Source organism: Propithecus coquereli, unplaced genomic scaffold, assembly GCF_000956105.1.
Source record: "Propithecus coquereli isolate 6110/MARCELLA unplaced genomic scaffold, Pcoq_1.0 Scaffold214, whole genome shotgun sequence".
NCBI lineage: Eukaryota > Metazoa > Chordata > Mammalia > Primates > Indriidae > Propithecus > Propithecus coquereli.
Genome location: NW_012146523.1, coordinates 4,951,392 through 4,964,575, shown reverse-complemented (window position 1 = coordinate 4,964,575; position 13,184 = coordinate 4,951,392). Strand labels below are relative to the sequence as shown.

The 13,184-nt window shown below is 32.5% G+C and overlaps 1 protein-coding gene across 1 annotated transcript in view; it reads right to left on the bottom strand.

Moving 5' to 3' along the window:
• ZCWPW2 (zinc finger, CW type with PWWP domain 2) overlaps positions 1-13,184 on the bottom strand; it is an 80,502-nt gene that overhangs the window by 45,889 nt on the left and 21,429 nt on the right. The window contains exon 3 of the mRNA XM_012644548.1: positions 1,507-1,621. Coding sequence (XP_012500002.1) covers positions 1,507-1,621 — 115 coding nt within the window. The remainder of the gene's footprint in view (positions 1-1,506; positions 1,622-13,184) is intronic.

Sequence of the window (13,184 nt, the reverse complement as noted above, 5' to 3'; positions counted from 1 at the left end):
TTAAATTGACTATTTTGGAGACAGTGAATAGTGAATAATGAACCTGTTATGGCGAAGATTGAACTTCTGGAAGTCTGTTCATGCCTCTCCATTTTGGCTACTTCAGAGACAACATGAAAGTCTTCAGGCATATAGCTCTTGAGAATGAGGCTAACTTACATAAAATCCCACATGTAAAAATCATCAGACTTTCAGCAAGACAATGAATTATTGCTGCAAAACCAATCAGAAATAATCCCTTTCCCAGAGTCTCTGGACAGGCAAGAATGCCAAAGGACTCAGATACAAATGGCCTGGCACACACAACAATGGCAAAGATACAGTTTCATAATGTACTGAGAGAGCAAACTTTAAAAAGTAAATAACCATATTATTTAAAAGTATTAATGTTTAAAAAATTAAATGTTTCAAAGTTTATTGTGGTTAAAGAAGAGAAATCTATAGTCTGTGCAAGGCATAAAATTGTATTTGTGACAAGAGAGTGAGTTCAACCTTTATTGCTAATAAACAGAGACATTATATTTTCAGCATGAGGAATAAAATCACATTTGTGGTAATAAATGTCTCTTCTCCAGGTCTCAGAATAAACCAGAGTAGTGTACTTGTCATACTTTTCCTACTCTTTTCAAATCTACTTATTTGCTTTAAATCCTAAACTTAGGTGGCTGGGTTAAAAATCTAAATTTTTTCTGAAGTGAAATGTTTTTAAAAATATATATTAAACTTTTTCAAAGGAGAATAAAAAATTATTGTTACTTTAAAATTCAGTCAGCACCAAAAGCCAGATCCTCTCATAATCTCTTTTAAAACTTAAGGTAATAAAAAGAGAAGGGGTCTTATAAGATAAAAAAATTATGATGATCACTAAGCAGAAAAATTTTTAAATATATTTAAGTTAATTGAAAATTATCATTTTTATGTGACAATCATATTGTTTTTAAAAAATGTGTCATACCTACCATAATCTTTCAGATGAACTTATTTTAAAAGCTATAGATAAACCATAATATTTATGATTCAAGAGAACTTTCTTTGAAAATGACCTGAAATATTACCATATTTTTTCATCTAAATAAAGGTTGAAGCTTAACTTTTATTTGTGCTTTGAATTTATTTACATATAAAATATTGTGTTCCATAATAGTATAGCATATCCAAGTGAAATCTTTATGCCAGGAATATATTTTAAAACTGTGGTTTCTGGTTTTGAAATATATTCTTTTGAAATACACAAGAGCACCTACGTAGATAGTCTAAGAGTAAAGAAGATAACAGAAGCGCTAAAAATAATCCCTGCATTAAAATAGATCATATGTCGAGTTATTGAAAATAGTTTCAGAGGACAAAATACATGCTACTAATTCATACAAAAACTATTTTCTGATGGACAAAGATATACTATTTCCCTATGAAGAGAAAAAGACAGATTTTTACAGTGCAAATATAAGAACATGCATCTGAATAAATCCTTATTTTGGAGTGATAAAGAATAAAAAACATACATACCCTGTTTTGATAGGCAGCACATTTCTAGTCTTTGTTCATGAGAACATCCATAGAGTAGGTATGCTTCTTGTAATGCACTTTTATACCACTTCTTTTTATTCTTACATTTTGCTGCCTATGTAAATACAGAAAAAGAATAAGATTCATTTTTGAATAGATAATATTGTTTTAAAATCCATTTGACTTAACTATTGAGCTGGAACTTAATCTAATTTGGAGCATTGTCAAATATATTTCTTAGACTTTGGTATCTGATAATTATTTTTATTATTATTTTAGAATTTAGCAAAATTGTTGGAATTTTACAAGTTAATAGCCAAAAGCGTTAGATGCTTGGTTCACTAAGATAATAATGATAACATGATTCATCTTACACTTAGAAAGTTACAAAAAGTTAAGGTTCTCAATGTAAAAAGTAGTCAATATTAATACATTTTATGAGTATAATGTTGATTCCTTTTTAGTGACAGTAATAATATTAAAGTGGTAGAAATTCAAAAGCAAGTTTTTTGTTGTAAGGAAATTAATTCCATCCTCATCTAATTTTGGTGTGATGGCAGATATTAACATATTCATACAAGTGTCTTAAACTTTTTGTGCCCAGTGTCTTTATCTGAAAAATGTGAATAATAACAGTACATACATCATAAGTTTTCACGAGTATTAAACAAAATAATAGATGATAGTTTCTGACATAGTAAGAACTCAATAAGTTATTCTACTTCGATACAGCACATTTTCTAAACGCTTAGTTTTCAAAAAATATAGTCTGTAAAGAAAAACAGAGTCAAAGAATTTCTAGTTCAAAAATGGCTATAAAAATTATCTAGTCCAATAATTTTTCCAATGTTATTTTAAAACTTGACAAAAAAGATTTTTATAATGCTTTTAAGTGTTCAAATTTATACAACCCATGCCATCATTTTCTTTTACCAGCAACTTTACCAGCAAAAAGAATACGGGCAATTATTCTATTAATGTATATCTTCCACCTTTATAATAAGATCATATCTTTATCTCAGATGTATAAGATAATTCACCCTTTACACAGAAATGTAAATCTATATAAGACCAATATTCAATTAATTCCAAGAATGAAATTATATATTTAAGCCTCTTTGCAAATGCCACAATATTCTTGAAAACCCCATATTAATAGCAACTATATGCTCTTACTACACTTAATAATTTCATTTAATAATTTACTACATTCTAGCTTGTATTATAGTTATTTGTGTTCATGACTGCCACCACTGATAAAATCCAAAGACAGAGGCAATAAATAATGTCTCATTTTTGTATCTTCCACAGTATCCTAACATATCATTGTAAATTATATAAGCAAAGTAGTTGTTAAATTACATTTGGTACTGGGCACTGATTAATTTGTCATAAAAGCAGTGAAACAACATAATCAAACAAAAATCTACTTTTGTACACAAAATCTATAAATTTAATTCATTAAGTTATTTCAAAGGAAGAAAAGATAAAAAGATAGGCAAATACAATTCAATAAACATTGGAAATCTTAACTTATTTTAGAAATCTAAGCTAGCCTTTGCAGATGTAAGACATTTCTGCAATTCGAATATTATGACATTGAGAAATTATAGTGAAAAATCACTTAAAAGGTTATACAGTACTAAACGGTTACTATACTAGCCCCTATAGGAATAGTTTAAGAAAATAGTTAAGAAATTTCTTGAGAAAAACCTGTGTGATACAGCTAAAATAAACTTTGGCGAGTTAGGGGAACTGAAAAGCTTTGGTTAAAACTTGTGTCTGGGAATCTTTAAAAACTTATCAGTAGGTATGTGCCACCTAGTGGCAATACAAATTAACATCTTCTAACAAACTCAAAAAGCTAAGGCTCTGTTTTATAAAGAATTTTGCATTCCAGAAATTAGGCTCAACTGTTTATTGTATTTTTAAACTAGTTTCTTTTTTGTAAATTGAAGAAGTGATAGGTGCAAATTCCAACAGTATAGAATGTACCTTCCTTCTCTTCCAGGTGCTGTTTCTCCCAAAGGCAACCATTATTACCAGTTTCTTTTATAGCCTTCCAGAGATATTGTATGCATTTATAAGCATTTATATAATTTATATAAATATTTATGTACATTTATATAATGCTATGAATAGTTACATATACTTGAGCTTTAAAATTTCTTGCATATTACTTAATTTATTAATTCCACATATCCTCAGGATCCATCATTGTTAAAAACAGACAAAGCTTACATTTTAGCCTGTGAGAACAGACAATTTACAATAAGCATAACAAATAAGTTAAGGCTATAATATATTATAAGAAGTGATAAGTACTATGTAATAAATAAAAGGTAAGGCAAAGTAAGGGTGATCACAAGTGCTGAGGGGTGGTCGGTAGTGTGGTTTGGGTAACAATCACTGAAAAGGTAACATTTGAGCAACGACCTCCCTGAAGGGGGTCAGGGAGTTAGTGATATAAACATTCAAGTAAAGAGCACTCCAAGCAGAGAAAAATCCTCTAATGTAGGAGAATACAGGTATATTAAAGAAGCATCAAAGAATACAGGGTAGCTGTGTCTGAATGATGAAGAAAGAGAGAAATCGGAAATGATTTCAGAAAATTAACAAGGGCCAGATCATTACGGAGGTCCTTGCAAGCCATTGTAGGGTCTTTGGCTGTTACTGTGAGTGAAAAGGGAGCCATTGCAGAGTTCTCAGCAAAAGAATAACGTTTGATTTGATTTAATGTTTAAAACAATCATTGTGGTTGCTTTGATTAGGATAGGCCATACAGAGGCAATTGTAGAAGCAGGACGACTATTTAAGTCGTCGACTATTGCTATTGCAATAATCTGTGTAACAAATGATAGTGGTAGTAGAGCTACTGTGGGAAAAAAGTATTAGGATTCTGGACCTAATTTGAGAGTAGAGCAAAAAAATTTCCTGACTAACTGAAAATTAGTTGTGAGAGAAAGAGAGGATGACTCTAGGACTTTGAAACTGAGTAGGGGGAAGGATGGAATTTGCTGTCTACTAACATGGGGCAGGTTGTCAAGAAAGTGAGATTTGGAGGAAGATCAAGAGGTCAGACATGTTGAATATGAAATATATCAACATCCAAGAGGAAGACAATTAAGACATTCAAGTGGAGATGTCGAGTAGCAGTTGGATAAGGAAATTTAGGAGAGAAAACTTGAATGCAGATAAAATTTAGGAATTACACACACACACACACATACACACACACAAGCACATGACATTTAAATTTAAGTCAAGAAATTGGATCAGATAACCAAAGGAATGAGGAAATAGATGTATGTATGTTATAAGTGGTATACATGTACCATCATTTATTTCACAAATGCTCTGGTGATGGACATTTAGCTTATTTCTCATATTATGCTATTTGAAACAATGCTGCAATAAAAAAAATTTGTCCATATGTCATTTTGCCCGTGTGAGAGTTTACTGAAAGATAAATTTCTAGGCATTGAATTACCAGGTTTAACGTATGTACATTTTAAATTTTGGAAGCTATTATAAAATCACTCTTAAACGAGGAGGTCACAGTTTACAATGCCACAAACAATATATTTCCCTACACCCTGCAGAACACTTCTGTTTCAAACTTTTAGATCTTTGTCAAACTTTTTAAGAATGGTATTTCCTTCTTATTATCCTTTTTATTTCTTAAATTGAGCAGTTATAAGTAATTTTTCATATTTTTAAAAGCCATTTATATTTTCTTTTATATGGAATGATTGTTCAAGTCCTGAGTTCATATTAATCTGTAAAAGATTTTCATATATTAAAGAAAATAGCCCTTTGCTATATGTGTCAGAAATATCTTCCTGTTTATAATTTATCTTTCAGTACATTTGTATTTTCCTTATTTATGTAAATCTTTCATCTATCTAGAACTAGTTTGAATGCAAGTATGAGGTACAGCTCCAACTTTATTATTTTCCCTAAGTACCTAACTATTTGTACCCATATCATTTATTAAACAATACAACCTTTAACCATTAACTACATGTTCAAGTACTTTTGAATTTAGTTGTGGTCTCTATTAATCTGTCAAATCATTATTAGTACCATACTGCTTTAACTATTGAAGCTTTATTATATCTTTTATATTTTATAGGCTTCTCTCTCTCGTTAAATCTTACAAATTTTAGAATTAGTTTGTTTAATTAAAAGTCCTGTTTTTTTAAAATTGAGCTTGTATTAAAATTAATTTAGGGAGAACTGACATCTTCCATATTAAATCTTCCAAGCCAAAAAGAGGATTATATCTTTCCATTTACTCAGGTTATATTTTCTGTTTCTTAGTAGCATTTTAAAGTTTTATTCATACAGATCTTGCAATTGCTTCTTAGGCTTATACCAGTGTATTATAGCTTTGTTGCTATTATAAATGAGAATTTTAATCCCTTCATATTTTCAAACTGCTTAATTCTGTATAGTAATTTTATAACCTGACACATAACTGAATTTTCTCATTGTTTTTAATGGTTTTTCTATGGTTTAGAATAGTTTTGTTTTTAGTGGTTTTTCCATTTGAGTTCTAGGGATTTTCCAGGTATACAATCATGTACTAATAATATAATTTTGCTTCATCCTTTCTTGTATGTGCACTTTTGCTTCTTACTTTGGCTAATTATATTAGTCAATTAGACCAGGACAATATTAAAGAATATGCAATTCTCCATGTTTTAAAAATCAAAATTTCCTACCTGAACAACCAACTTCTCCTCTAATTAAAATAAAATAGTCAAATGAGTTCATGTACTTTTCAAGACATATTAAATGATTCACATTTATTTAATTGAATTATTTTGCAGAAGCTACCAAAAAAAGTATGTTTGTAATCATCTTCATAAACTTGGCTTCATTCTCTTAGCTTTCAATTGGAATCTTCCAAGGAAAGGCTTGTGAGTTGACAGGAAAGAGGCAAAGACTCAGTATCTCACTAAACACAATAAATTCATTCCATATACTAATTACTAGGATAAAGTTTGTGAAGGATTAATGAACATCATGCTTGAATGAATTACAGTAATAACATCTGTGATTAAGTTCAATTTAAAAATACTATAGTATTTAATGAGATGAATGTTCAACTTGAAAGTTTACATTTTAGAACAAGTTAACAAAGGAAACAATGTTGTTTCATAAATAAGCCCAAACTAAGGGTAAAAATTACCTTTAAAAAAAATTTGTCTTTTGAAAACATGAAAACGTTTATGTTTTTCTTTCTAGCTAGCAAATAGATAATTAAGTTCAGATTTAACAAAGAATTGTTCAAAGCCAAATACTATTCAAAATAGGACTCAAGCTTAAGCAGAAGGTAACTGTCATTCAAACTCAACTGGAATCTAGATGTTTCTGAACCCTTGGCTAAAACCCACCACTGTTTCTGTGACTTTTCTAGTAAAACTCAAATAATAAAATATCCTCCAATTATTTTAGTCCTCTAAAATTCAAAAACTAAAATGTCTGCCACCACGTTAAAGACAAAATTCCAAACTTCATTTCAAGTTAAAACTCATGTTTCGCAAGCTAGGAGCACATTTCAGGTTGGTGGTTCTCATCTTCCTCATGCTTCTCCTTCTCTCTCCCCATCTTCTGGGTTCTCTAGGGTTCAAAGGGTTAGATATGGGGAACAGAAAAGAAATTGTAGAAAATGTGTTTATTTATCTGCTATCATGTCAGTCTGCGGTTGGTGCTTTCAGGGCTTGAAATATGCTTTATCGTCGGGTGCTTTGTGGGTTTTTTAGTGAGTCCTGTCTCCCAACTAGGAACATCTGATTGCAACTTCCTTAGCAGGCGCAATGTCTTTCTGTAAGCTAGTTGCTTTCAACCCATATCCTATTACCATTTTTCCACATCTTCCTGCTTAGGTTGCATGGGGGCAGGGAGGCCTTTTTTGTGGAGACCCTTTTAAAATGACCTCTGACTCTTTTCTCATATTGTCTGTATCATTGTTCCCCCGCACTATGGTAATGCTGGCCTGGCCATTCCCAGTGCCGCCATCTCGCTTCAGCTGTGATAACCAGAAAGTGTCACCCTGTAGATTTCCCAAGGGGAAGATAGACAGCAGTATGCTGTGTTGCTCAAGCTCCAGGGTACATGCATCAAGCGTTCCAAAAAAAAAAAAAAAAACCCTTGTACTACACATGAGGTAATGGAAAATGACCACTTCCAACGGACATCTTTTCCAAAGATGGGGAATGAGGAGGTATAGGGAAAATACCACAGCACACCAACATTTTGTCTGAAGAAATATCTGTATGCTCAACATCAAACCTTTTATATTCTTATGTAAATTAGGCTAAGGGGTGCCAAGCCAGTTTTGGCACCTTCCTTTTTAAGTCCTGCGTACATACCTTTGTATCTCAATTTGCAATGCGAAAATAATTGTTTTTGTCTTCAGCTTGAAGGCCTTAAGATGCATGTCTTTCACCAAAATCAGGGTACTTCTAATAATTTTAGACTTTCAAGTTAGTTTATCTCCCACCCCAAAACAAAACACAGACAAGTTTTAAAATATGCTTAAAAAGGAAATTTTCAAGGCAGCTCTTTAGTAACTTCCAAGGAGATAAAAGCTTATAAAGTCAAGGATTAAGATCAGTGATTTCAAATGATCCTATAGGAAGGGGTGGGCACCATGATCGTCAAATTCCAGTAAATCCTGCAATCCCAAGAAAGGATATTATATCCTTTATTATGTCTATATTACTTTGGAAACTTGAGTTTTCTCAATCATTTTTATTAAATTTTGGGTAGAGGGAAAAAGAAGTAATCATCATAGAAAAAGAAGGAAGACATTTAGATTTAAAAATTTGTGTAAACTTATGAGTATAAATAAGATGATTCTTGATAGGTGAATAAGCATGAAAATGTTTGAAGCAAGGATGAGGTTTGAGACTAAACAGATGGCCAGACAGGGAAAGATAATACCCTATGTCTGAGAAAATTCCTAGCTGTGTGCAAAATTGAGAAGTTTGTAAACCACTGTCCTATGTGATTTTGTTTCAATCAGGTTTTATTGGCCAACCAAGGCCTTAATATTATTTTTCCAATTCCCAGAGTTTGAGAAGGTAGTTGAATCCCTTCTCAGTAACTTGAGACTCACTGAAAAGGTCTGTGCTATCACTGCATACTAATATGGAGTGGCACATTCAAGGAAAAGAATACATATGGGATTGTCTTTCCAGTAAGGCCAGTGGAGAGAAATCTGCAATCTGGCATAAATTCATGTCTTCTTTTCCTTTATATATTAAGACTTTTTCTCCACATAAGAATTAATCAAGATATAATAACCTGGGGTTGTAGCAAGATAAATCTCACTCCTCAAACTTAAATGTGTAAGCAATGTCACATTACCTTAATTTTGCTAAATCAAATTGAATATAACAGCCTTCATCCAACCAAAACAAGAAGAAATTTGATTTCAATAATTTTGGAGCCACTCTTTACTTTCCTTTGGATCACATAAATTAGAAAAGGCATTGTCCCTGAAAAGTGCTGCCTGAAAAGTGAGGGCAGATCGCTACTCTTCAGCCCATCATGGTTACATGAATATCTTTGTTCAGGTTCCTTGAAGTCAGGCAACCCAAGAGCTGCTTTGCCACACCTGGACAAAAGAATCTTTTCAGAGGCTGGGAGCCTTGATGGCATGGGTTCAACCTTCCTGTGTGCCCCCAGTGCTATTCTTCTCTGAGATACTGCCACTTGCCTAGGGCACTGACAGATTTTTGTCTTTTGTCCTTGTCCAAGTCTGAGAGAATATCTTCTCTGCCTTGCTGTACTTGCCTCTCCCTCTCAGTGCCACTGGACTCTCTGTTTCCAATCCACCCTGCCCACCCTCAAGGAATTCAGGTCAGGAAAAGAGGCCAGCCCTGCTTTTGATTCCCATAACAGAAAACTCCCCTGAGACATGGGAATATAAGGGACCTGATACTTTATGGAATAAAAGAGAGGGATAAATACAATCAAAACAAGAATTATTATCAACCAACCACTGGTGTTTGTTTATCTATAGGAAGAATGTCATAGCTGTGGGGCTTTCAATATTTGAATAGATAGGGAAGTGGTAGTCTTTCCTTCCACCCCTTGTGTCCCCTATCTGCCTATTGCTCTCTCCTAATTTTTCTGCATAGTACTCAGAAATAATTAACATGCTGTATCTTTTTCTTATTGATCTGTTTACTACATGTCTTATTCCACTAATTTAAGTCACTAATTTGAGGCCATTGAATTTTATCTGTTTTGTTCACTTCTTAGTCTATAAGAGTCTCAAATAATAGGAGCTCAGTAACTATTTATTGAGTACTATAAAAAGATATATTTTGTGCAAGGTGGCATGAGTAAAACCCCTTTAGGAAACTGGAGATGAAAATGAAAGGCTGCTTCATTTTAATCTTGAATTATGTGATTACCCCCTACAAAGATAAAAGAAAAATTTATAAACCCAAAGACCATCTGATATTATAGTGATATTACTTCTAAGATAACATAGAACTTCATTTTTTTGTATAAAATTTAGATATGTAAAGTACTTCATGTATCACTGATATATCCTATAATATTAGTAGCATTTTTTCTTGAAAAAAATGTGTCTAATTTCAAGTACTAATGTTATATAAAAAATAGTACCTAATTTTAAAACTAAAGTAACTTAATCAAATACTTCTTAATATGATCTATTTAGGGGATGGTAGAACCTAACTACAATCCTTTAGGCACAATGACAACATCTACAATCTAAAAAATATCAATTCAAATTTTGATTAATCAATATTAAAGGTAACTGCAAATACAAGTACTTACGATTTAGAAAATTTATCTTTTAGACATGTTTAACATACATTAAAAATCTAGAAAATATAAATCACATGTACTTAGAAATTGCTTTAATAGGCTTCATAAATTCATTGAAAAGACTTCAAATATTGACCATTACTTAAATTATGTCTTACATAATATGCCTTTAGAAATATGAGGATATAAGTCATAGATTTCATAATCTAAAGAAAAACAAAATGTTTGTCCTTTGGAATGCATCTCTGCTAAATGTTTGAGGATGAACACTCCCACCTATTATAAAGTACTCTGCCTGGAGATTTAAGTTAATTGATGCTATTTATATATTCAAAGATGGAACATAGCTCACTGACTCTAACCATGTATCGCACTGATGCATCATTCTATTTATTATTGTGCCAAAGCTATCGCTCTTTTTCTCTGTTGGGCAGAGCATTTTCACTTAAAGCAGTTCAATAAAAAGTTAATCACCATGATATCTTGTCTTCCTTAAATTCTATTTCTGCAATACCAACCGGTAATCCAGACAGTAAAAACATTCCTGTTTCTTTGATGCAAACTGGAAGATAGCCACATCACACCCATGTGCAACAAAGACTATAGAGCTATAGCTTCAGTCTCCTTGGCTTCCTAGAATATCTACCTTCCCTCTCACCTGTCATGTTTAACATAGGTTCATATAATCTTTGTATAATCAACTCTGGATTATCTAGACAGCTTGTTCAAATTAATGAATACTTGAAGCAAATATTGCTTTTAAAAGCTTAATAACTTGTTGCTTTTGTTCTCAGTTTCCTATAGACATAAATAGTAACTTTACTTATCTAACTTAGCAGGATTTTAAGATCAAAACAGCTTATGTCCCCCATTCCATGCCACTGGAAAGTGTGAATCAATAAAGCTGACCAAAAAAAAAAAAAAAAAAAAAGATCTAGCACTGTTTAGTGTGATTCTTTACATCAGATTGAGAGAGAATGTCAAGAATGCAATGAGCACTAAAGGAAAAATTGGGCAGAACAAAGAAAGAAGGAAATTTGAAAGTCAAATCTTTACAGTTTAATTCCATTACTTGGCTTGAAATACTAGAAAGTACCAAAATGGGAGACCAAACTCCTTACTGGGTACCCTCTGCAACATTGTGGGTGGAGATAGGGGGTAGGAAACCAAGCAGTTTAAAATAAAATGGCCCCAATGGATAAATCTGAAAAATCACAGGGTACTAGATAAGCTTTGTTATTAACCTAGACTTTAACATGTATTTACTAAGTATTTTGAATATTTAAGCTCTTTTCCTATCAAGGCGGAAGAGACAACTGCTATATACGAAATTTTTTTAAAAAGGAGCTCCAGACATTTTAGGTTGATCCATTATCTGGGGTGACATCCTTTAGAAAACAATTTTTATACCACCAATATGTCAGTCATTTAACATGATGAACCTGAAATCAGACTTTGAAAAGAGAGAGAAAGTGAGGAGGTTCCAGTAGGATAGCAGGGAGAAAATCAAGCACCGCCAAAGGGAGAAACATATTTAAAAGGACAAGGGAATGTAATGTTACAATTTTGCCCCAAATTTCCCTGGCCTCTTTAGTATCATCAACTCATGAACACATTCATACATTCTACAAAGTAAACACAGTAAACATAATATACATTCATATAAATATTTCCTTCAGCTAATTCTAGTAACATAGAGAAAATAGGTTATTTGTGGGGAAATAATCTGCTATGAAGTGGTTCTTGAGATTCACTGAGCAAACAGGTTTGGGAATAGGTACTTTTAAGGAGCTTTACAGCAGAAGGTGATGACCAGCAAGTTTGGGAACCAACAGTAGAGCAAAACAAACAAACAAACAAAAAACCTTAAGACAAAACAAATCCTGGCATCAGGATATTATTTGTATTAATAATAACCAGTTACTGCTAATGTTACAAGGGAATGAAATAATTCCTAGGTTTTAATGACAGCATGAAGAGCCCCTATGTCCACTGCAAAAAATCAACAAGCTAAAGCACAAAGAAAAGGCCCTTAACAGCTTTGTCCAACTTTGAAAAACCCTGGTTAAAGGTTAAGTTAATTAATCAAGTCGGCTGAATTAACAATAGGAGTGCAATAAGAAGGACTTTGTGGTTTTCTAGTTTATAGATGATAGCTTATTATTTTGGTATGTTTATAAAGATTAGAAACAGGTGGCCCAATGTAAATTTCAAGCAGGTTGACATATAACATAAAAACCTGGAGTTTGTAATCATAAGATCTGGGCTTGAGTCCCAGTTCTCCTGGTGGGTGACCTCCGGCAAGTCACTTAACCTGAGACTCAACTTTCTTAACAATGAATGAGGATCACAGGCGATTATCATTTGGTCTCTGTAGTCCAAGAAAATGAAATAGGAATTCCATTCACTATAGGGAGGAGTTGACTGAGCACATATTTTATTTCTATAGGATGTTATTATATTAAAATCCTATTATTACATTTTTAACTTACTAATTTATCCAATGTCTACATAGTACTGCCAGGCACTATCCTAAGCACTTCACATATAACTTATTTACCTTTCTAACAGCTTATAAAGTAGGTACTATTATCCTCATTTTATAGATGAGGAAGCTGAGGCATGGAGTTTAGAACTTGCCCAAGTTCACATAGCTAGTAAGACAGAACTGGAATTTATACACAGGCAATCTAGCTCCAGAGTTTGTGTGCTCAACCACTACAAAATGATATTTCACCACAAAGCAATTCTGTTGCACACATCTCAAAGATGGTGATAAAGAACTCTTAGCTCATAGCATAAAAAAATAGTGTTCAAAATGATAGGAAACTGCCATATAGCATTTTCTATATCAGGTCACT